This window comes from Cryptotermes secundus, unplaced genomic scaffold (genome assembly GCF_002891405.2).
Source record: "Cryptotermes secundus unplaced genomic scaffold, Csec_1.0 scaffold968, whole genome shotgun sequence".
Taxonomy (NCBI): domain Eukaryota; kingdom Metazoa; phylum Arthropoda; class Insecta; order Blattodea; family Kalotermitidae; genus Cryptotermes; species Cryptotermes secundus.
The window spans coordinates 75,804-101,640 of record NW_019719376.1 but is presented as its reverse complement, the minus strand read 5'-3'; the positions used below and the strand labels follow the sequence as shown (position 1 = coordinate 101,640).

At 38.0% G+C, this 25,837-nt stretch overlaps 1 protein-coding gene across 1 annotated transcript; it reads right to left on the bottom strand.

Moving 5' to 3' along the window:
• Positions 1-1,735: 1,735 nt before the first annotated feature.
• LOC111865819 (transmembrane protein 151B) lies at positions 1,736-20,465 on the bottom strand. The gene is made up of 5 exons (XM_033752053.1): positions 20,320-20,465; positions 10,852-10,980; positions 8,271-8,712; positions 7,496-7,764; positions 1,736-2,803 (listed from the first exon to the last, which is right to left on the bottom strand). The coding sequence occupies exons 1-5, from the start codon at positions 20,356-20,358 to the stop codon at positions 2,417-2,419; spliced, it is 1,266 nt and encodes a 421-aa protein (XP_033607944.1). The 5' UTR covers positions 20,359-20,465; the 3' UTR covers positions 1,736-2,416.
• Positions 20,466-25,837: the final 5,372 nt, after the last annotated feature.

Below are 25,837 nucleotides of genomic sequence, written 5' to 3'. Positions count from 1 at the left end.
AAGAAGCATCAGCCATGGTTCAATGAAGGATGCTCAAAATTACTAGACCAAAGAAAGCAGGCCAAATTGCAATGGTTACAGGATCCAAGGGAGTTACGAGTAAATGGGGATAATCTGAACAATATAAGACACACAACCAGCAGGAATTTCAGGAACAAAAATAGTGAATATCTGAAAGACAAATTTGATGAGGTTGCAATGGACAGTAAGAACAAGAACATTAGAGACCTGTATAGAGGAATAAATGACTTTAAGAGGGGTTACCAACCTAGAAGTAACTTAGTGAAAGATGAGAATGGTGATCTGCTTGCTGATTCCCACAACATTTTGAACAGGTGGAAGAACTACTTCTCTCACTTATTTAATGTACATAGGGCCAGTGCTGTTAGGCAGACAGAAATCCATACAGCTGAGCCATTAATACCTGAACCTAGCCCTTTTGAGGTTGAAAGTGCTATTGCAAAATTGAAACAGTATAAGTCACCAGTTAGTTATCAAATTCTGGCAGAACTTATTCAAACAGGAGGCAAAATATTACGTTCTAAGATCCACAATCTAATTACTTCTATTTGGCATAAGGAAAAATTGCCTGATCAGTGGAAGGAGTCTATTATTGTACTAGTTCACAAGAAGGGTGATAAATCTGACTGTAGTAATTATCGGGGGATATCACTGCTATCAACTTCATATAAAATTTTGTTCAATATTCTTCTCTCAAGGTTAAGTCCATATATAGATGAAATTTTTGGGGATCATCAGTGTGGGTTTCAGCGTAACAGATCAACTACAGATCAGATCTTTTGCATTTGTCAGATATTGGAAAAAAAATGGGAGTACAATGAGACAGTACATCAGCTATTTGTAGACTTCAAGAAAGCCTATGATTCTGTTAAGAGGGAAGTATTGTACAATATTCTGATAAGATTAAAATGTGTTTAAATAAAACTTATAGTAAAGTCCATATAGGCAAACATTTGTCTGATAAATTTTCTATCCAAAATGGTCTAAGACAAGGAGATGCATTATCATCACTCCTTTTTAACTTTGCTTTAGAATATGCCATTAGGAAGGTCCAGGAAAACCAGGTGGCACTGAAATTAAACGGGACACATCAGCTGTTGGTCTATGATGATGGTGTGAATCTACTGGGTCATAATATAGATACCTTGAAGAAAAACACACAAACTTTAATTGAAGCAAGTAATGAGGTTGGTCTAGATGTAAAGACAGAGAAAACTAAGTACATGTTGCTGTCTTGTCATGCAAAATCATGGCACAACTACAGAAAACAGATCTTTTGAAAATGTGGCACAGTTAAGATATTTGGAAACAACAATAACAGATCGAAACCTGTTTCAGGAGAAAATTAAGAGGAGATTGGACTCAGGTAATGCTTGCTACCATTCAGTCCAGAAACTTTTGTCTTCTCGTCTGCTGTCCAAAAAATAAAAATTGCAATATGCAAAACCATAATTTACCTGTGGTTCTGTATGGGTGTGAAACTTGGTCTCTGACATTCAGGGAGGAACACAGACTGAGGGTGTTTGAGAACAGGGTGTTGAGGAGAAGTTATGAAGCTGCTCATTATGTAGTTTTCTCCAATGAGGAGCTTTATAACTTGTACTGAGGAGCTTCATAACTTGTACTCTTCTCTAAGTATAATTAGAATGAACAAGTCAAGGAGGATGACGCGGGCAGGGCATGTAGCATGAATGGGGGAGAATAGAAAAACATGTACAAATAACACAAGTATAGTTTGTAGTAAAATTCCATGGTGGAACAATACAGGTGATTAATGTAAGTTAATTGCATGTAAGTAGAATTAAATTATTAAATTAGCAAAACAGGCAGAAAAATGACATGGAAAGGGTTATCCGCTCTTAACCTGTGCTGCAGTTTCTGCTCACAGCCTTCTCTAATCAAATATATATCTCAATAAGAGGTATGAATTTAATTTCAAACATTTTCAAATTGTTTATATATTTAATGAAATACAAGAAAAAAATCAGTTTATGAGTCAACAAAGAGTAGAGGTTCTAATGAACCATAGTCACCTGACCACTTCAGTGAAGGTCACCAATGCCAAGTTTCATCCAGATCTGTTGTAAGATTTCAGAGTTCATTCATGAATATGAACAAGTAGACACTTTCGTTTTTACAAATAGCACATACAACACTGAAGAGGGACAGTTATCACATGTCTTGTAAGATATCGGAGAAACAAATACAAAAAAGCCAAAGCACCGATTGTCACAGATATAGTTCCTAATGTTAAGCCTCATGTTGTTAGAAGCAAACTGATTTGTCACTGCTTGATTGGAAATTCTGAGAATTAATTTATGCAATAGCAAGGAAATTTCACATTAGGTACACATGAAACAGAAAGCAGTGTTACTTTCTATGCTCATTATGTGCACTACAAGCTAGTCTCCATGTTTACACGCACCACTACACCGCTGGAGCGTCGCCTCTCCCTGCTGCATCGGAACATATCTTCACCACGGTCTGTGAGTGACCGTCGAAGTCGTGTGAGGACAGGTAGGCGCAGTGCCTCTTCATATTCTGGTGGTGGAAAGGGATCAGCTGGCACATGATCTGCCAATAGTCCAGGGTAGAACAGAAGTTGTGAGGCACTTGCCGTCACTGTGTTATTGTTGTCTGGGACTGCATCCATCAGCACAGCCTCTGAATAGCTGGGCACAAGTGCCTGGCTCCACTCTGAGCTATCCATGGTACTGCCTGTTGACATCTGCACCACTGTGCTGCTGGGAGTTGCATAGTTCACTCCAAATAGCTTTGTTACCTGCAACAACAGTATCATTGTGCAGTGTGACTTATGTGACAATGGGGCTTCTTTTAGTAATGGTATGTTTGTTTTCAGACTCTGTAGTTTTGGTGTGAGGATTTGTTGGGATGAGTGAGTCCCAAAGTGACCTGTTTGACCAAAATACAGCTCCCAGCAGAGGTAGGAAATTTCCTCTTCACCATTTTGTCCATGTGTGCAAATGGCTGTGGGACCAATCCTGTCTGTCAGATAGGTACAAAAGCCCTTTTCCTCTGTGATAAAATGGTCAATGCTCCAGTCTGGCTAATATTATGCCACTACTATTAAAACTGGAGAAATATAAAAAAAAATCTCTGTTGAATAATAGCTGTAATGTTTTGCTTGAATACATAGTCCATTTAATACTGCTGTCATGTAATAGCATTTCAATGCTGACTTCTGTACCATGATTTGCCATTGATATGTGCCTTCATGGCATAGATCTTATGTACAGGAAGGGTGGCTATGAATAGTGTCAAAAACATTTCTTGTCACCTTGTGGCTTCCTTTCAGTTTTTTTTCTGCAAGAAAAAATTATATAACTCCATAGAAGCATGTTTGGTGAATAATTTATTATGCCTACTTTCCTTCAGGAGTTTAACAGAAATTATAAATAACATTTTTGAAACTGAATGATGTTTAAATGTCATGATTATGTGGTGGAGGTTTAAATTATACCACTATTCACCAGTAGTAGTAGTAGTAGTAATTCAATTCATGTTTATTTATGTACAAACTTAACAGCACAGAGGCCAATTACAAGGTTAGTATGAGTACACAGAAATACACAAAAATAATTAAAAAAAACAAAATACAAAATTTGAGAGTAGAGAATGGCAATAAATTAATAATAATTCCAAGTAAAATTGAAGTTAACATTAACAGGAGAGAAAAATGAAATAAGACCAATATACTTACATACACACATGTAATATTAAGAGTATTAACAAATATTATTAACAATTTTAGGTTCAGTGTCATTGACAGAAACTGTTTCGATTGCAAATAAGTCGAGATCTTTACCCACCATGTTGGCAGCATAGGCGCACCGAGCAGAAGGGCAGTGTTTATTAGAGGGACAAACCCCAAACAATGAGAAGTCCCTAAGATTGCTGGGAGGAACATGAAGGCTAACAACATTTTCCAAAAGAAAAATGCAGGATTTAAGACCACGAAAGACATGAACAAGAAAAAGTGCGTCAAGGTGATGTCTCTGTTTATGTAAAGATTGTAGACTTAATTTCTCTAAAGCATCTGTATAAGTATATGGATTATAAGGGAAAAAACGATAAAAGCAAATGGATGTAAACTTTTGCTGGATGTGCTCAAGCTTATTGGCATCAGTTGAGGTGATGGAGTTCCAAACTAGCAAGGCATATTCCAACTTGGACCTGTCTAAAGTAAAGTATAGTACATACAGACACTCCATGGAGGAAAACCTATAAGTAATGGAGCGAATGAGGCCTAAAAGCTTTATGCATTCAGAAATGTGTGATTAACATGTGTGTGAAAATGTAGCTTTGCATCAAAGAAAACACCCAGGTCCTTATTACTGCTGGTGCGTGTAATGATAGCATGACAAAGCTGATACTCATAGCTCGGAAAATTTGTTTTTCTGGTATATGACACTACACATGTTTTAGCAATATTAAGTCTCATGGAGTTAGCAGTGCACCAGTTACTTATGGAATTAATGTCCGATTGAAGTAAGGGGCAATCATGAGGTGAGTTAATGATGTGGAAAATTTTGAGATAATCGGCAAAAATTAAAAGTTTACAGTAGTTAACAGGGTTGCATAGGTCATTTATGAATATGTTGAAAAAAAAAAGGCTCCAGAAGAGAGCCTTGTGGTACATCAGACGTTACATGAAAAGGCAGGGAGAGAGTGCCATAAACATGAACCCGAGATTGTGTGTTTGTTAAGTAACTGCGAAACCAGCTGACATAAGCATCAGAGAATCCAAAGGAGCTTAATTTATGCAAGAGCATATTGTGAGGGACGAGGTCGAAAGCATTTCAAGGATCAAAATAGACGGCATCAGCTTGATGCTGACCACGGATAGCAGGAGTCAAAAGTCGAGAATCGTCACCAAATTGGTAATAATAATAATAATAATAATAATAATAATTCATTTCTTATTTATTTACATGCTAACTTAACAGCCCAAGGGCCAATTACAAACTGAGCACAAGTAAAGGAAAAGAAACAAAAAAAAAAGGAAATTTATATAATTTGAATAATAATAACAATAATTCCATTAAAAGCTATCATTATGAAGTGAAACAAGTAAAATTATACATTTCAGTGAATACAATTAGTGTTTTAATAACTGGAAGAACCATAGCTAATATAAAATATGCCAGTAAGAAATAATAACTCTGTGGCTTTGTGAATATTCTTTGTGATTTTTCTCGATCTCAAATGCAGATGTACCCTCAATCAGCCATGACAAACTCAAACGTCTTTACCCACAGTAACGATCATCTCATACAATTAAAGAGAGACAGGAGAGATGGACAGGCTTTGAAAATATTGAAACACAACACATCAAGAAACCTGTCTAAGACACTAAAGGAATGCAGTTTGGCAACCACATGGAGTAAATATTTACTTTTCAATTTAACATACCATTGTAGTTTTTGTACATTAAATATGTAATGGCTGAAAGTTGTAAACATAACTGCAAGTTCAGTATGAACACTCTCCAGTTCACTTTAATGAACTATGAGGATCATAATATGAATAACAATATTGATCAAACTTTACCGACTAACTTTGAGTGTATCAAATTTTTAGGCCTAAATATTGATAATAGGCTGTGTTGGAAGAATCATATTGATTACCTTGTTACTAAATTGAGTTCGTCTTGCTTTATCATGAGAACAGTTAAGCCTATGATATCATTAAATAGCTTAAGAATGATTTATTTTGCTTATATACATTCTGTGATGACATATGGAATTATCTTCTGGGGCAATTCTTCATACATGACAAGACTTTTTATGATCCAAAAGAAAATTATAAGGATTATGATGGGATTAAAGAAAAGAGATTCATGTAGAGACTCTTTCAAGGAAATGAAAATTCTGCCTTTGTGTTCGCAATACATATATTCCTTAATGCAACACACTATAAATAACATGCATTTGTTTACAAGAAATACGGAGGTTCATAATATTGGTACCAGACAGAATGTTAACCTATTTCCCCCGAGTACTTCTCTTACTAAAGTTCAAAAGGGTGCATATTATTTTGGTATAAAAATCTTCAATCATCTGCCTAAAGAACTGAAACAATTATCTAATAATGTTATATTTTAGCGTCCTGTTGCACTGATTTAAGTTCATGATTTGTTTATTCCGTCTTGCAGTGCATACACTTATCTATCTTCTTCTTTCACTTTCACTACATGTTTCGGCATAAGAATGCCATCTTCAGGTGCTACTCAATTCACGTCAAACTAGTACATTGTATGCCTTGTCTTCACTTTAAAATAACTAAAATATATGTCCATCATATATATTGACAAATGTCAATCGTAAAAATATTAAAACTGTTCAGGGTTCCCGATCGCTACGTCGTATCTTATTACGCCAGTCCTGTTCATCCTACTCTGTTGGAGCTCTTCTTCCCTATCGTGTATATTGTGTTTCTGTTGCGTCTTGTTCTCGCGATTGCGTGCGTTATGCTGTTGGGTCTGCTGGGTATGTGTCGGCATTCTTATGCCGAAACATGTAGTGAAAGTGAAAGAAGAAGATAGATAAGTGTATGCACTGCAAGACGGAATAAACAAATCATGAAATTATCTAATAACCAGAAATCCTTTGAATGTGCCCTAAAAAGATTTTTACATGCTAACTCTTTTTATGCATTAAATGAGTATTTTAATTACAAATGTACATAAATTTGAATGCTTAATGTCACATTTTAATATAGTTAGTATGGGAGATGTGAGGGGTTGTATTGTGGTTACTAGTGACTTATGTCTGTTAATCAGGATATTATCTTTTTGCCTCGTATTGTTGTATGTGTTCGACAGTTAATGTGGGTGATCTTGGTTGTGTGGTTTGTGTTACTTTATGTATGTGTTTGATGACCATTTCCGAATCCTGGGTCTGTTCCCTGTATAGATGTTTATGGAAAGTGGAGGATGTGTATGTATGTATATGACGAGTCCTGTATCAATGTTTTTTTATTTATGGGAAAATGAAATAAAGAAAGTATTTAATTATTTGGGTAATCTGAGTGAAATTGTATTAATTCTAAGTTTTTATAGTAATGCACTTTTTAAATTATGTTTAGTAATTACAATTGTAATAAGCTTCTTGTTTTTGTTTTTTTTTCTATTGCCTATTTTACTTGACTAGTGTCTGTATTATTATTATTGTTATTATTTTAGTTGTGTGACTTATGTAATTTATTACATGTATACGTCTATTATCAAAGGGACTATTTCCACATCTTAGGTTTTTTGCCTGGACAGATATATGGAAAATAAAGGAAATGAATGAATGAATGAAAAAGATTGTGTATGTAAAAGTACCAGCATTAAGACTGAAAATGACTGAAGTTACATCTACAAAGAAACAGATCAGAGTCCTTGTCAGAATGCACAGTTATTTAGTTATAAAGATTAAACCAGCATGGAATTAGAACAGTATTGAGTTACCTGATAATGAACATATCCAGTATTGTATTCCAGGATGATTCTAATTGGCCAGGAGAGCAAAAGGCAACTGCAGATCCAAAATACTGCACGGTTTGAATACCATGGCAGATTTGCATATACTATGACATGCTCTTTGAAATTTGAGACACCCATGAGATCCAGTCCTTCCCGCATTTCCATGTAGTCATCATAGCGCTCATGTTCTGTGAAGAAGCGTGCTCGCTGGTCTTCAAATTCAGCAGCAGCCTCCACATTGGCAAAGGCAAATCCTGGGAGCAATTACAACTATAAATACTTGTACCATGCCTCTCAGATAGAGACTAAGTACTCAACTCTCAGATTAGAAGGGAGATTGTACTAGCATTCAATTCTCATGTGCTAGCCCTCAACTTTCAGATACTCGATCCTCAGAGGGAGGACAGGAGGCTAACCCAGCGCTTGGTTTTTCAGAGGGAATATTGTGCCAGTACTCAGCCTTCAGAGAGGATGGTATGAGTGCATTCAGACATCAGAAGGAATACTGAGCCAGTACTTACTCCTCAGAGGAGATACTGCCCTGGCACTCAGAACTTCAGTGGGTTACTGTTACATCATGCACTTACCAGAAGGAATACTGTGCTGGCACTAATCCTCAGAGAGGAAAACTACCTACACTCAACCTTCAGTAGGGGGCCTTTAGGCCAGCCCTCACCCCCACAGAATGTAGACTATGCAAACATCTACCCACGCAAACTAAAATCGGTGCCCTCACAATAGGGTATCTGCCAAAACTTACCCTTGCTAAAGCGTATTTTAGTGATGGCTCCACCTTCCAATGAGAGGTCACGTGAGATGTCTCGCATACCACAGTAAGTGTACAGAAAGCAGGAGCCTGCAGCATGCGAGTTCACACGCTCATAGTACACCTGTGTGGTTGTGTATGAGTCACCTCCATGCCGTGTACGCACAACCTGACGCTTCCGTCGCACATAGTGATAACACAGTGCTTTCCACCAGACAATGGGCTGAGCCTCACGCATAAGCCTAACTGTTTCCATGATGCTTGTAACATGCACCTTGGTGTTGAGCTCCTCACGTGCTGTGCAGTGCCAACACTCCACCAGGTACACTAGATACAGCATAAGCATGAATGCCACTGGGATGTAAATATACCCCTTGTCACATGGTGACATTTGCACCTTGCTGGTGATTGGATAGCCTGAGAAGTTGATGATCACCTGCACAGAACAGTATAGTACTTTAAATGCTAAATTATGCTTCACTCTTAACTATACCTAAAGAACCTGACAACCTGAAGGTTTTCTCTTTTCCTGTGTGACCCAATGTAAAGTACATACTATATAAAGTATATACTATGAAACAGGCCTAAATATATTAACTCACCAACAGCAGTCCATGTTCATTATAGTCTTTGTCTTGATCCCTGAAGGACAAGGTTGCACTTTCTGCCCAAACAATAGCAATTTTTACCATGAAAAATACTGTCTTCTGGGATATAATGCCATGTAGTCCGTTGAAAGTAACCTGATGTTTCTGCTTTCACCCTGGTATCTTTGCTTGGCTTATTTGACTCTGAAGACAGAGATTATATGTTCAACTAAAACTGACTTTCAGTGGACTATACAGCATTATATCCTAGACAGTAATACTCTTCATAACCAATGCTGTGAGAACCTCAAATCCTACAGTTTACTAATTTCACATGAATCTTTGCCCATAAATCTCAAAATTCAGTAAATAATTTTATGCTGTAGAACTGTTATTTTACACTAAAAATTGTTGTTTTACAGTGCAGTCAGTAGCTAGACTGTATATCATCATATGGTAGGATGATAGATGAATGATGAATTTAAAGGATATGGAAGGAAGGAGTCATGGCGTAATCAAGACACTATCCAAGCATTTTGTCAGAAAGGACTAAAGAAAACCTCAACCACTTAACTGAGATCGACAGTATCCAAACCAGGATTCAAAGTCCTGAGTTGAGAGTGTTACAGCTAACAGTTCATGCTGCAGATGATAGTCATCACATTGTAGACACTTCATCAGTTTTCAAATATCATTTGAATTGTGTCATGTATCCTGTGCAGCACACGTTTGATGTTTAATGTTATGTCCTGTAGATTTCTTGGTCAGGTACCACTATATGTATGGGATCTGAAGATTGCAGAGGATATGGGAATTTCGTTCCTTTTGAAATGAGGCACCCTCAGAAAGCATGCTGCAACATGTTCTTGTGGCATTACATACAAATGGAAAAAAAGAAAAAAATGTTCCTGTAAGAATCTCTTCATTGCATTTTTATGCCTAATTAAGCCAACAAAGGGCAGGAGAAACTAACATATCTGACATATGATGAAGCACATACACTGTGCATGTGCACCCACAGAGATGCTGTTATATTTAGAGCTACTTTGCGGTGTCCAGAAGTGACTGGTCAAGTAGATGATATGCTGCTATTGATCTTTCATATGTGAGAGTTCTCGTAATAGAGATTTACATTCCAGCTTTGTGTATGTTGGAAGAACCTCCCCTAATACTATGATTTAATGAGAGCAGGATGGGCCTTTAGATATGTGATTTTAATACTAACTTGCTTTAAGACTGGTAACAGTATTAAAATCAGTGGAACTCGGGGAAATTCTGTAAATAACCCAGTTTGGAAATCAGTGGCACAGAAGAACTGAATTGTCAGGAAGGACACAATATGCAGCAGTCGGACTCTCTGGTATTCAAAACCAGTGTGTCTACACTATTTACAAAATGTCTGAGGTTTTGGACTTTTGTTGTACCAACATAATAGTCTAAATGTAAAATTATTCTTAAAATAAGTGGTATTTGTGTACAGGAATATTAAATACTTATGAAACCAAGTATAACAGAATGAGGATTCATTATTTCACTTTTTATTGTCCACTTCTGGGCCAAAGATAACAAGCAGAGGTCAGATATGGTCCATGGGCTACTTAATAAAATAGCTCTGTGGTGTGGCATATAGAGATTCACCAAAGTAGCTTAGCACAGACCCACAGTATCCTCTCAGAGAGAAGAATTACACAAATAAGCAGGCTGATTAACAGTCCATGTGTACCTGGCTGAAGTCCCACATATTCTGACTCAAGTTTATTGCCACTTGTAAATTCCTCCAGACATGTGCCAGAATTGTACCTGAAAATAGGCCACAACCACTTTCTCCCTCCCTCCTTATTCATCATTCAGGATCTTCATACCACTGCTTGTCTCATGTAACATTATATATATTCACTAGGTTCCATAATATAACCAGTTATGACTTTTCTAACTGTACATACTGGCGGACAGACTGACGAACATAGGGATGGATGTGCTGTGCTGACCTTGCTGACCTCAGTAAGCCGGCACCAAGTGACAGCACCAAGACAGCCATATATCAGCAGAGAGAGAATCAGGCATTTCCAGTTTGAGTCTTGCAGTACTGCACCACACACCGTCTGCTGCACTGGCCGCTAGAGGGAAAAAATATCAACATAAATCCATAATTAAAACTATGGAAATAGCAAATGAACAACCTACATTATGTGTGGTCTTCCTTGGCTAGATGATTAATTCTTAGCTGGTCAAGAAATTCTCTTCTAATGTGGAACCCTTAAAATGTAATCGTATTCATAAAAAGATATGGTAATGGATTTGCTCAAAGCGTTGCTAGGTAACAGACTGGTAAACACATAACACAGCAACAAATGCACAATAAGAGGGTGCCCATTGCTAGGCAATGAAGAGCTAAGTAGTTGGCCATCTGTAGTGAGTGATAATTTTGTTCAGAATGCTGACCAAAAAATTTGTGAAAGATGGTGCTTCACAGTTTCAGAACTTTCATATGAATTTCCTCAAATTTCACACTGTTCTCTATGAGATTATAACAGGCTAGGCTATCACAAGTTTATGCACAAGATGTGTTCCAAAAATGCTGATAGGTGCGCACAAAACGCAGAGTTTATGAATGTTGAAATCAAAGAGCAGTCAAGGCAGTGGACGCACAAATATTCACCAAACAAGGTGAAAAAGTTTAAACAAATGTCTGCCAGCAAGCTGGGGTATTCCGATCATCTTGCACAGATACTACATATAAAGGTAAATAAGCCTAAAACAGGATGGAAAAAAATAACAAGAAGACAGTTTTCAGGTAGGAATATAGAAGAATAAATGATACAAACTCCGTCCCAAGTGCAAACAATATATATTATATTTCTTTGATCTTGTTCCTTCCTTCTTGTTCAAAGAAATATAATACATACTAGAGAAACTGGTGTATAACAGGTTGATTTCCTTTGTAACAAAATATGCAATATTAACAGAAGTGCAAAATGGATTTAGAAAAAACAAATCGACAGAAACAGCTTCCCAGACCTTCATTGAGAGTATACATGAGGCAATGGATAGACGGTTTCCTGTTATAGGAATATTTTTTGACTTGACAAAAGCATATGATGTGATAAACCACAGTATACTACTAGATAAATTAAACTATTATGGGATTAGGGGGGTCACTAATTTATGGTTTAAATCTTACTTATCCCACCGAGTACAATTTGTTGAAACAAATTACCTGAATAAAAAGACCCAAAATAAATATATATCACCTTTAAGGGAAACAATACATGGGGTACCACAGGGGTCAATTCTGGGACCACTACTGTTTCTTCTGTATATAAATGATCTCCCGCTAAATGTACAAGGTGGAGAAATGGTACTGTTTGCAGACGATATTAATGTGCTTGTTATTGATAAAGAGGAAGGCATAGCGCAACAGAAAATAAATAAGATCATGAAACAGCTTGAAACATGGTTTCAGGTAAATAACCTCTTAATAAATATTAAAAAAACAGTTGCTATGTCATTCCATCTTAGTAAAAGTAGGTCTGTAGTTAGACCACGGATATTTTATAACAACTTGGAAATTGCTTACTCACCAGAACTGAGATTTTTAGGTATAGATATTACAGAAAACCTTAAATGGAGTACCCACATCCAGTCATTATGTTCAAAACTTAGTAAAACATCCTACATAATTAAATCACTAAGAGGAGTTTTGAGTCCAAATATGTTAAGAAGCATTTATTTTGCAAAGTTTCAATCATTATTGAGATATGGCATAATATTTTGGGGGTGTGAAGGTGATAGTATAAAGGTATTTAGAATGCAGAAGAGGGTGCTGCGAATAATTAGTGGACTTGGTAAACGAGACTCATGCAGGCAAATTTTTAAAGATTATGGCATCCTTACGGTTACTTCGTTGTATATCTTAGAGGTGTTGTGTTACATAAAAAAGCACAAAGCAGATTTGATCCAGAATATAAATATTCATAGTTATAATACAAGAATAAACAAGGATTTTCATGTTCAGTTCTGTAGAACTACATTATTTAAAAAGAGTGTGGTAAATATGGGGATAGAATTGCATAGTAAGTTGCCTGACAAAATAAAAAACTCAGTGGGTTTTTCAGTTTTTAAAAGAGACTTAAAATCCTTTTTATTGAAACATTCCTTTTACACGATAAATGAATTCGTTAGTTTTAAATAAAAAGATGGATGGTGAAAGTACTCATATTTGGATGTCATAGCAAATCATAAGTTGTATACAATGATTTGTGTATTTTTTTTTCTTTTTTCTTTTTCAAATGTAGTATCTACATATTGCTTAGGATTGTAAAATGTTGTTATTATCCTTGTAACTTTGTAGGTTTGTTTGTTGAGTTGTACTCCTGGATAAATCAATCAATTAATCAATCAATATAATTCATAGTATGCTTGTAACTATGTAGATTTATTTTGTTAGCTTATATTACTGAATGACATGTCCAAATGTTACTATGTAGCAAATCAGATGAAAATAAAATACAATACAATACAATACAACTGTTATCTGGGACAGGAAATGAGTGATTACAGTGGAATTCATGCAACAAGGGACCACAGTAATGTCAGGAGTGTATTGTAAAATACTGAGAAAACTGCATAGGGCCATTCAAAACAAAACTACACAAATAATGAAACTAAGTATCTGCAAATGTCCAATCACCAGAATGTAGGATAAAATCATAATATACAGACAACTAATATTTAAAAATGTGACAAAATTCAAATGCTTGGGAATGACCAGAACAAGTCAGAACTATGGAACTTTATATTCAAGATACAATTGCCAGCATATTACATTCAGAAGAATGCTTGCTAGCTATCCTTGCTGGCTATTGCTATGTCAACCAGATTGTAAACTACACAGTGCATTGTGGATGCAGTACCCTGATGCAGCTGCATGTGTGTCATAAAAATAGCCAACAGAATATGCTGTACTTGTTACTTTGTAAAACAATGATTTGTTTAAACTTTTGGATACTGAAGTTTCAGAATCACTGACACAATGTGAAGATTGCAGTCCACAAAGCTTACACACAGAGAAGTGTAAATTGATGCAAGAATCCTGAGCTAGTGTAGCAAAATGGAGGCTTCGGCCCACTTAAAGTTCAATTGTTGTTAAACCACAGTACATGCATTCCAGTTTTGTTTAGATGAACAGTTCTCAGGAGTTATAGCCTGTTTGTAGTTTTGCACAGTATTTCTTTGGAATATTCTTGGAAAATGTTAGCCTTAATCTGTTCCTAGTGACGTTCCTTCCACTTCCTCATGACATTGACAGATGCCACACATTCCCCTCAGTAGTCTGTTCTGTTATCACTTGAGCAAGCAGATTCCAGCCTTTTTGGCCCCCTTAGAATTCTGCATGTATTTCTGACCCTGCCACTTGTCAGAACATCCATTCTTCTCCTTCCCACTACAGGTATGCTTTGGCCACACAACAAGAAAATCATATCAGAATTTTGAGTTTCGTGTGTTTATTTTTTGACTGAGATTAAATAATATTGTGACTAGTATGTGTGTGTGTTTTTTTTGTGTGCATGCGTGCGCGCACACTTGATCTTGTATTTACTTCTTGTGAGAAGCATGTTATATAAATGTGGTGGTAAGAGTATTAAAATCCCTGTGTAAATGCAGATCTATGTAAAGTTATCATTAAAGTCAAGGGCAGTATTCCAGAAGCAGAAAGCAATATAATTATACTGCTGTACTAATCAGACAATGCACATGAGAAGCAGTCAAAATTTACTGAAAATGAATTGCCAAACTGAATTTAAAAACAATTTTGAAATGTAAGCTTTGAGGTTTTCACAACGGTGACTATGAAGAATGCCGTCTTCTGGGATGTGGCGCCGTGTAAATCTCGTGTAAACCGACGTTTCAGAGGAACGTATCACCTTCATCTTCAGGGTAGATGAAGCGATATGTTCCTCCGAAACGTTGGTTCACACAAGATCTACACAGCGCCAGATCCCAGAAGATGGAATTCTTAAATTTTGAAATGATTCAGTGTCACAGGCGTCTCTGCCTCTATCTTGATCAAAAGGCATAAAAGAAAGATATGATTCTGCCTGGGAGGTGATAGAAACTCCATTTCTTGGCTTGTACATATTGTAACCGTACAATGCAAAGGACTACAATGTTTTGTTCACGTGTGTCGGTACTTGTCAATACATCAAAGCAGAGGCATACCTCACNACTAGAGAGAGGTGGCCCTCTAACGGTCATAACTCTCCAAATGTTAAAACCTGCTTTTAGAAAGGAGCGGCGAATTATTTCATTAGTAGAGGAACGGGACCAATTTTCAACTCCTGATTCACCACGGACCTACCCTTAGGAGACCGTTAGATTGAACCCTCTCAATCCACCCCGGGTCAGAAAGACGGTGAAAGCGTGTGAACCCCAACTCTCGCCGTGAAACAGCTGACCATTGGAGGAATGAGAAATCTATCGAACCCCTCCCCCTTCTAAATTCAGCCAACCCGCAGATTTGGAAGATGGCAATGAGGCGTTCCTCAAATTTTGGCAGGACCTCTGAATCTTCAAAAACAGAGAGTCAGTTCTTTTTAAAAGTCTCGTAAGAACGGTTAAACTCGCCGGACGCGGAGCTAGCCCTCTCCATTGTCTGTCAAGTGAAATTAGTGTTCGAGCAACGGGAGATCATAGTAAAGTAACGCACTGAGTTGTATCTCAGTGGAGCTCAGATTAAAAATCAATAAAGTTAAGTGGTGCCAAGTGTTTGTGTGTCCAGAGTGTTTTTTTCCCCTCGTCGGAGTAAGGCCCTAAACGACCTGAGCCAGAGTCTCACGCCAACAACTACTAGCCCGATCATCATCATCTCCCACCCCGTCCACATTTTCCCTTCACTTCGCAGCTGTACCCACAGTTGCTGGCGCCCATAGACCATCCAGTCCAAGTCCCGGACCTGATACCCTTTCCATAGTGAAGAGAAGTGGTGGAGTTGGAGAAGCGGTGGAGCCAGGTGAAACAGACCTAGCTGCAAGCTCCACCACCAACGACGGCAGTGGTGAGAACAACAAGAGAAAGGAAGGAAGGTAAAGAGTAGCGACCAACCGGTGTGGCTAGAGGCTACACAGAGGGGGATGGTAAGAATATCCCTGATGAAGCACCTATCAACATTGGTCGGGCCGTGGCTGGTAAGTGGCACACATGAGGAAGTGGGGAGGATATACAGACAGCAAGGTAATCTCATAAGCCTCTTTTTATTTTATTTTTTTCCAAACTAAAGACAGTGGGCTAAAAAGTAAACTACTATGGTATGCGAATTTATATAACACATACTGTCCTGTAACTGTACGTCCCTCGCCAAAATTGTTTAACTAAGGGCATGAACAACGGAGGCATTGTTTAATGCCATGAGAGATGCTCCATCGGCGAGATACCATCCCAGGACCGTCTACTTGTAATTCAGCTATTGTCCTTCTTAGGCTAAGGGTGTCACTATTGTCCCTAATATCGCCTGTTTACTCCCAGTATCATAAACCCATGAACTGACCATGTGCGAGACCGGCCAGGAGGGGTCTTGGGTTCCTTGAAAACCTACAAAAATTTATGGCTTCTTTAAAATGTAGGTCAGATGCCAGGCTCGACCCTTGGCTTTCTCTTTTATGTTTCTATTTTTTTTCGTTTTAGGCCAGCTGGAGGACTTGAAAAGATAGGGCAGTCGGTTATAGGGAGTGGAGGAGGACAGTAGTTGAAAGGTAGATAGAGAAGAGAGAAGTGTTTAACAGTAGGGTAGTGAGTAGGGCGGACGGAGTGGCTAGCTTGAAGGACAATGTAGATATTAACCATTGAATGAAATTTTAAATTAAAAGTACTATATTCAGTGTTCTGGAGATCCCAGATTTATTAACCCCGAAGTGTGTTCCACTCCAATCTCCGAAGCACCCATATCCTGAGAAAAAGAGCAAGGTCGTGGCAGCTGTACATTGGAGGGCGGCTACAGTCCTCTCCAGTCACCAGCTGCAGATGTATAGAATAACTTAGGGTCTGCAACTTTGTGTTCTGATGCAAGTCCAAATTGGCCAACCGAAACAATAAGTACTGGCCGGCTTTTACTGCCAAATTGTACTCTTAGTTCAGGGACACACCCAGCTTCAGTATACCACCGGCAACAATTGTCTGAAAATCATATAGACGTTTTGAGCGCTTTGAGGGCTTTGAGCTTGCACAGTGCACGTGGTGGGGCTTTTTGTTGGCAGGTAGCATGTCTGGTATATGAACTGCTCTTGTTTCTGGCTCAGAGCTGGTAAAATGTCTTGAATCAGTGTGTGTTGCACCATGATTGCTATATTCCTCTGTATAACATGATGCTTACTCTCAAAACCGTGGAAAGAGTTGGCTACAATTGTAAGAATTGCACGAAGAAAAGTGCTGTATTTTGGCCTTTATTGCTCACTGGGAGGCTTAGGAGAGTGAAGAGAAACCAAGTAATACAAATCGACCTCTGATTAAATAAAAAGTAAATAAACTTGTTAGGGTGTAAGTGTGAAAGAAATCTTTAGTTGAAACAAATTAAGTTTCAGAATAATGTGTTGTGATCGAATTGATAACACATTTTGACCTCACTTCCTTTTCTATGGATTGTGGCTTGGGAGAGTCTTTGAAAGTCAATGAGCAGTTTCTTCTTGTAGACGACATGTTTTCAAGACCGGTAGCTCAAATTGCAAAGCAGTGAATGATGAGATAAGTGGAAATGAACAGTAAAAGATGCGGAAGGAAGCAGTCATGGCCTATCTGAGGTACTATTTCAGCACTCGTACTTTGAAATTATTCCTAATCATAACCATAAATAATATTATTCATTCAACATCTTAGCAACCGAATGTGGTGGTCGAGAGTCCCTTTTTCGTTTTTTCTTCTCAATCCCTCAGGCAAGTGTTTGGATAATACCTTGAAACAGGCCATGGCCGCTGCCTTCCATAATGCTGTATATCTATACAGCTTAGAGGGAGTCGTTAAATAAGGGAACAATCAAATCTTCCAGCATCTCATAAACTTCCCCTTCATCGTATGCATACCGTAGGGCGTAAATTCTGCCAGGAACACTGCGTTTGTGTACAAAACATACAAATTGCGGCTCACCTGGTAAATACGCTGCTGTCGGACAATGTTGTTTAGAGGATGACAGCACTGAGAGCTAATATGAGGGGTCATTAAATTGAGGCAGGTTTGTGTTAACAGTGGGTTTTATACTGTTGTGGTGCTGGTTGAAGGCTGTTCGTATCTATACTTCTTTTGTAATTAAGTCCAGTTTACTCCAGCTTTCATCATGCTTTTGTGTCACTGTCCCCCAGTGATCGTCATACTTAGCAGACATGTTTATATTAATAAGGGAATTACATTCATCATTTCAAGGTATGACTATCACAATTATCTCGGCACGAGATACTAGTCCTTCATAAGCAAAACAGAGTTTTGGGTAACGTGCATTGAAAAGAGAGAGAGAAAAAACGGACCGATTCTGACAATGAATGACATGTTGAATGAATTTGTGAGTCAGATAAGGGATTCTATTCTTTCGGATATAATACAGTATTTCAGGGACTTGCAGATTACAGTGGAAGAGCATTTTCTACCTGTGGTAGGTTACCCGCGATTACGAAACAATTTGTGTTCCCTTTCACAGAACGATTATCACCGAAACAGTATGAGGAATGAACTGACATTTCAACAGACACAGGTTTGAAAGATACATATACAAACGTTCCTCAGACTAAATTTTGGACTGGCATAAAGGAAGTGTTTCCACATATTTAAAGTGCGACTTTAGAGTAGCTATTTCCGTTTCTATCCGCATGTCTGGGCGAAACAACGTTCTCATGATTTCCATAAAACAAAAACGAAACATAAAAATAAATTATGTGAAGAACCAATCGCATAGAAAACGACGCGTCCACGTGCATATTAGTTGCAGCGGGAACATACTCACCGAGCCATTGCCTAGCTACGAAACGGAACGCATAGACAGCAAAGCGATCTCATCAACCTCATTTCATTTTTTTTTTTTTGAAATAAGGAATGTAGGCTAAAATCGCGCTCAATGCAGACACAACATGAAGAAACAGCTTTCCAAAACTGCATCTGACTTCAAGGACTTTATGGCCAGCATATCCTCGCAACGTATTACATAAGTACAAGTCCATTCGTAAAATATGGGATGGATTTAATTTAGCTGTATCCATACACGGTTGCGAATTAAAAATAAGTACTTACAGAACGTAATGTTTATTTGGAGCGTTTAGACAAAATGTTCCATTATCAGAAGGTTTCGCAACAGTAAAAGTTTTGAGAAGCACTACTCTAAACTAACTTTATGGGGCAGACTGCTTGAGAGCTTAATAGTCGCTCGGCGATTGATTCTAAATCGTTTCCTTTTTATAGTCATGAATATCGGTAAAATACTGACATGGATCCAGATTTCTCCATACGAGAAATATAAACACAACGTCACGACAGAGTCCATCACACGTGGAACGGTAACTAAACCATCTTAACCGAACGTTTAAAATGTTAAGATGAATGTAAAATAGTTAAGATAAATAATCGCGCACTTTATGCAACGACATCGACACAGACGTCAGTTTGTCTTAATTTCTTACTGGATATAGGTTACTATTTACCAAGTAACCAAGTTCCTTAATGATCGGAAACATGGACGTAATTTAGACGACCCTATGTCCGTTACGCCTTTCACACCGCAGCTTAAAAAACGGTGCTACCAGCTCACCTCGAAAGGAATGCGTGAGAGCACAATTTATAATTGAAGTTTCTGCTCCGTGATGCGTGTCTTTGGTCTACGAGGCATTATTAATTTCTTTGCTGAGTAAGCGAATTACAAAAGAAATCAATATCGCCGCACTGGCCAAATCCGCAATGCTGCCAGCGAAACCCTTTTTACACACTCCGTCTCTAGGCACTAAATATAAATAAGACTACATGCATTTTCACCATTTTGTAACTGGCTATAAATACAGTTTAAAAGTTATGCTGGCTCCAGATGTTTTCGAGATACGGTGACAATATGATATTTGTTTGGGCTAGTTCGATTAAATGCAGCGCATTCGTCTCATGCAGGAACCTGCAAGGTTCACCATTCAGGACAGAATTAATGTAACACTGCAATGTTGTTCTCAGGAACTAAAGAAGACCTTCACCTACAGCTGGATTCCGACAATACACACTAACTCGAAACTGGAAACCGTACAATATCAGTGTCACTTCATCAACCTTATATATACACATTCTGCCGCCTGGCCGATTTCATTCTAATCTTTTAACCTCTGAATAAGAAAACAGAGGCTTGTGTTTGGGAAGTGTCTCTTTAAGTAGGGAGGCCCAGATCAATATCTGTTCGAACGGCCTTTCTCTCGTCTTACTGTCTTATCGGACACCACAAAATACCATACCTGCAGCTCCCCTTGCAGATCCAGAGGACTCGAACTCATGACACCTGCCTCATCGCAACAAACACACCAGCAACGCCAGCAACTGACGTAACAATGCGTGTTGCCGCAAAAGCCTTTGCTGAAAAACTGTCGCTCGGCGCACGACATGCGCACTACGCGTGTGGGTGTATTCCAAAATGGCTGAAATTGTCTGCAATCGACGAAACGCATCCTTGTCCTAGGTTGTATTACAAAGCTCAAGCAACGCTACATAACCTAGAGGTTAGGTAGCGTCTAATACAATGCCAACTTTATTAGCGAGAGATATGCCAGGAGAGCGACCGTGGTTATTTTAAAGTACAATCCAAGCAATAATGGACTAACAAAATCCAGGCAACTGTTCAAGTATGGCCAATCCTCAGGCAGTGTCGAAGTTAGACACCTCTTGATCATGTTAACATAGAACTAAAAAGCTTTGCATGAAGAAACCAAGGCAGGTTAAAACCACACTCCCTTATTACTGTGTGCAGCAGGTACTTATGGTTTTTTATTTTCTTTACTACTTGCTGGATTTATATTGTCTCTAATGAAGAATGGTTGTGCATGATGGCTGTAGAAGTGGCCACAGTCTATTTTATGCTACTATACAAGCATTTCCCCAAGGTTAATTATGCTCTAAGTAACCAACTCCTTTGAGAAGCTAATATTCATTAAGCTAGTCAAGAAATTCTCACCTTTCATGGAACCTTAGGGTTCATTATTGTGTTCATGGGCCCACCATTTCAGCCTATCCTGCACAAGATGAATCCAGTCAACATACACACCGTTTTTCAAGTTCAGTTTAGTTCAGTTCAGTTTATTGTAATATTCAATCAATCAAGAACAGGGTACAAATGTCGCCAGTCTGATATAGAACCAGTCACAGATATACAAGACACCAAATACTCAAAGAATATACTGTGCCATTTTAATGTTATTTTCAGATACATTTAGGTCTTCATCAGCTGGAACCTTCCCTTTAAGTTTTCCAAATAACATTCTGTATGTATTTCTCACCATTTGTTTTCATTCAATGTGCCCAGCCCATTTCCTAGTTATCATCCAAATTAGGCTATAGGAAACAGTTTCTGCAGCCTTCTGTTACTTCCTCTCTCTGAGGCTTATTTATTTAATGCCCATAAAGAACAGGTAAAATTAGTGTTCTGTATCTTAATCACTGTATTTTATACATGAAATAGAAAGGCAAAAGAATCTGAACTGAATGGTAGCAGGCATTCTCTCAATTTGTTGGTAAATAAGTCAATAATTTGACCCTCTTACTGTTGTATTTGAACTTCTCCACAATTTAAAAGGCTTTATTAGCTATTGTTACATCATGGCTTTCTCTTTCATTCTGGTGATGAGGTATGCATGCAAAATACATAGTTTTTTCCTTTGTTGACATCTATATATAATTCTGTTAAGAGAGCAAGGACACTTTTCTATATACGAGGGGGTACCCAAAAGAAACCAAACTTATTTTTTTTAAACTTATTTATTCAAATTTTAAGCACAAACCTTCAATCCCCTTCAAAGTACTCTCCACTTACACTAATACACTTGTCTAGTCTTTTATTCCATTTTTCAAAACATTGTCTAAATTCATCTTTTGAGATGCTTGACAGCGCCTCCGTCGTTTTTTCCTTTCATGTCTCTTTTCATTCGAGGAAACAAAAAAAAAGTTGCACGGGGCAAGGTCGGGTGAGTATGGAGGGTGAGGAACAGGGGTCATACCATTTTTGGTCAAGAATTGTCATACAAACAGGGCTGTGTGAGCAGGGGCATTGTCATGATGGAAAAACCAGTCACCCGACTGCCACAAATCTGGGTGCTTCCGCTTCAAAGGTCCATCGTCGATCTTCCTTGATGATTTCACGAATTTTTTCAACATTTTCATGTGTTCGGGCCGTGGAAGGATGACCAGAACGAGGTTTGTCATCAATTGACATTTCACCATTTTTGAAACGGGAAAACCACTCAAACACTTGAGTTTTCCCCGTAGCATCATCCTTGTACGCTGTTTTTAACATTTCAAGAGTTTCTGTTCCACTTTTCCCGAGCAAAACGCAGAATTTCACTGCCGCACGCTGTTCTCGAAATCAGCCATTGCAAAAACGACGATCACACAAAACAGTTGTCACTATAAACTCTGCCAAAACTAGTCCTTACCTTCTGAAGCAACGGTAGTCGGCTTATCGACTCAGGAATGTTAGCTCTATGCGCTCATAGCGGCAAAACGCGGTACTACAAAAGCTCTGCCCACAAAAAAATTAGTTCGGTTTCTTTTGGGTACTCCATCGTATGATACTTGTACTTTCATTCAATCAATTAAAGTCATCAGTATAGACCATTAAATTTCAGTTCCTCTTGATTTTCTTGGACCTTTCTAGTGGCATACTCCAAAGAAAACTGGGAAGACATGATTTCAAACCATGCTGCACAGCAAATATATCAGACAAGTGATGTATGCTATACAGACAATATACTTGACAAAGGGGAAAGTTATTAGATAAATAAAATAGTACAATAAATTCTCTGGAAAGCACTTCTTTAAAGCATATAGGTTATGAAGGCGTTTTTAGACAATCTGTTTGGAAACAATGAATGAAGGTAAAGTGGCCATAGATGCAAGTCATGAGACAGACATGAGACATGTGAATAATTATGATTTTACTGATATAAATTTAATTGCCAGGCAGCTGCAGAATTTTGGTTTGTTATTATAATGCCAGCAGAGTGGTAACTTCCATTTATCATCGTTAAAAAATTAAATCCTGTTCTTAAGTGTTTACTAAAACTATCTTCATAGAGCTGAGCCCATCTTGAGCAGTTGCCAGTTGTGCAGCTACTCAAGAACTTTCCAGCATTTTATGGAACCCGAAGGTTCATTACCATGTTCACAAGAGCCCTCCACTGGTCCCTATCCTGAGCCAGATTGATCCCATCCACACCATCATATCCTATCTAAGATCCATTTTAATATTGTTCACCCTCCTATGTTTTGGTCTTCCTATTGGTCTCTTTCTTTCTGGCTTTCCGACCAGTATCCTACATGCATTCCTGTTCTCCCCCTTTTCATGCTACATACCCTGGTCATCTCATCCTCCTTTACTTGATCATTCTAATTATGTTTGGTGAGAAGTAGAAGTTATGAAGCTCCTCATTATGCAGTTTTCCCCAATCTCCTGTCACTTCTTCTCTCTTCAGTCCAAACATTTTCCTTAGCACCCTGTTCTCAAACATCCTCAGTCTGTGTTCCTTCCTTAATGCCAGACACCAAGTTTCACACACATACAGAACAACAGGCAAAATTATAGTTTCATAGCTTCTAATTTTTATGTTTTTAAACAGTAGATGAAAAGATAATGGGTTCTGGACCGAATAGTAGCAAGCATTACCCGAGTTCAATCTCCTCTTAATTTCCTGCTGAATCAAGCTCTGATTTGTTACTGTAGTTCCCAAATATCTGAATTGTGTTTACTAGCCGTGATGATGTAAAATCACATACAACACAACAGGGAACTATGAGTACTCCAGTATGGAGTATACCTTCCATTCTTCTTAGTATTTAGTAGACAGAAATTGAACCATCTGATGTTTTTGGATCAGTGACTATAACAATGTCTTGCTGCCTTGGGGAGGAATAATGGAGGGACCCTGAGCAGCCTATGGCAATTCCAAAAGGTTAGAGGTAAAGTAGTCCTTGTACTTATTTATGTAGTTAAGCACTATGCCATGAAGACATATGGGGGAATGAAGGTATAGCTCCACCATTCTTAATCTCAGCACTAGAAAGAGGTGACTGGCCAGCTTCACACCCTCTCCACTTTACCTTCAGGGTTTGAGTCCCAGTACTGAATGGATAGGAGGCTGGGTAGGCCCTAGAGCCAGTCTGGACACTATGGAGATGAGAAAAATCTATTATCTCTGCCAGGAATTGAATCCCAACTCCTTGGTGGTCCAGCCAGTAGCCTAATCACTATACCGACTGAGCTATCCTGGCTTCACCCATAGCAATTATGACAGTAACTTGTGGTACTTGAATCTGAATAATATTTATTTTGCAGCAGATTCGATGCTTTCTTAGAAACCATTGCTTTTGTTTCTAAGGTTGAAATTTTCATGTTGAGCTGTTCATCATGGTTTTGGAGACTGAAAGGGATTTCTGCATGATAATTTGATTGTTCAGAAAACGTACATTCTCTAAATTTATTTCTCCACAATGAAAGATGTCATTTTTTTACATTCAGTAAACTCCAAGAGACCTTGCAGTTTACTGAACTCCAGCTGGGACCCATCACTCATTATAAACAAAATGGAAAGTTTTATGAAAGATGACACAAGAAAAAGATTAGAATGGCATGAATCAGCTGATGCCCAGCACACTCCAAATATACTCGTACCTTGTCCTATTAATGAAGAAGCTATGTGATGCAATGGGAAAGTGGCATACAGATCCTCTGTGAAAGTGCTACTGCAACAATTTAAGTAGTTTTGGAAAAAAAGTAAGTTGATTTCTCTAGTGACTTACTCTAACACAGACACATACAGTGTTTACTGGGTTTGTAAGAGGGAGGTGACACTGCAGTGTAAGTAACAAATAAAATAGATGATTTTGCTGACCCACGCATTCTTTAACACAGAATCAGATCAGTCAGCCCAATGACAGAAGGTGGAAGCAGAAAGGAGACTGCAGCATAAGTAGTCATAACCACTGTTTCATAGAAAAGGAAGGAAACATCTGAGGTTTAAAAAATAATCTTTTATTTCCCCCTCATAAATCAGGTGGAGGAAATGGAGTGATGGAGACAGTTACACCAATAAGTACAATTCATCAACAAATTATAATAAAATGTGAATTATTAATTATCTACTTAGTGCTGTGTGTAAATATAAACCAAATTATAGAAATATAAGTGATACTGGGATACAGCAGTAGTTATAGAACAAAAATTTTGGCCAAGAGACCAGGCATATTAGTATATAAAAGAAAATGAAGATATTGTTATGGCTTTCTCATTAAGCAGTAGTATTCAAGAACCTTAAGCACAGAAAAATATTTGGAATATTGCACAATGAGAAATATGTAGAATTTGGAAGATGTTGTCAACCTACTTACAAAATCAATAAGAGGAATGATTTTACAAATCTTGGTAAAAGAATATCTGGAGAAAATGCTTTGTCATTGCACATGATTTTATCTTGTACATAAAATGTTTTATTCTATAAATGACACCCACTCACTCACTTATGGAGCTGAGACCTTCTTGAGGAGAAGCCAAATCTGCAGCTACTCAAGAATTTCCCAGCATTTTATGGAACCTGAAGGTTCGTTACCATGTTCACAAGAGCCCTTCACTGGTCCCTATCCTAAGCCAGATCAATCCAATCTATACCATCTCATCCCATCTCTCTAAGATCCATTTTAATATTGTCCACCCACCTACACCTTGGTCTTCCCAGTGGTCTCTTTCCTTCTGGCTTTCCCACCAATATCCTA

Bases quoted from the DNA above. Each gene is read 5' to 3' on its own strand.
- LOC111865819 (XM_033752053.1), bottom strand. From the start codon at position 20,358: ATGAGTTCGAGTCCTCTGGATCTGCAAGGGGAGCTGCAG. The intron at 10,981-20,319 runs GTATGGTATTTT...TTTTCCCTCTAG, and splicing joins ATCTGCAAGGGGAGCTGCAG to CGGCCAGTGCAGCAGACGGT. The intron at 8,713-10,851 runs GTCAGCACAGCA...TGTTCTGTGCAG, and splicing joins GGCTTACTGAGGTCAGCAAG to GTGATCATCAACTTCTCAGG.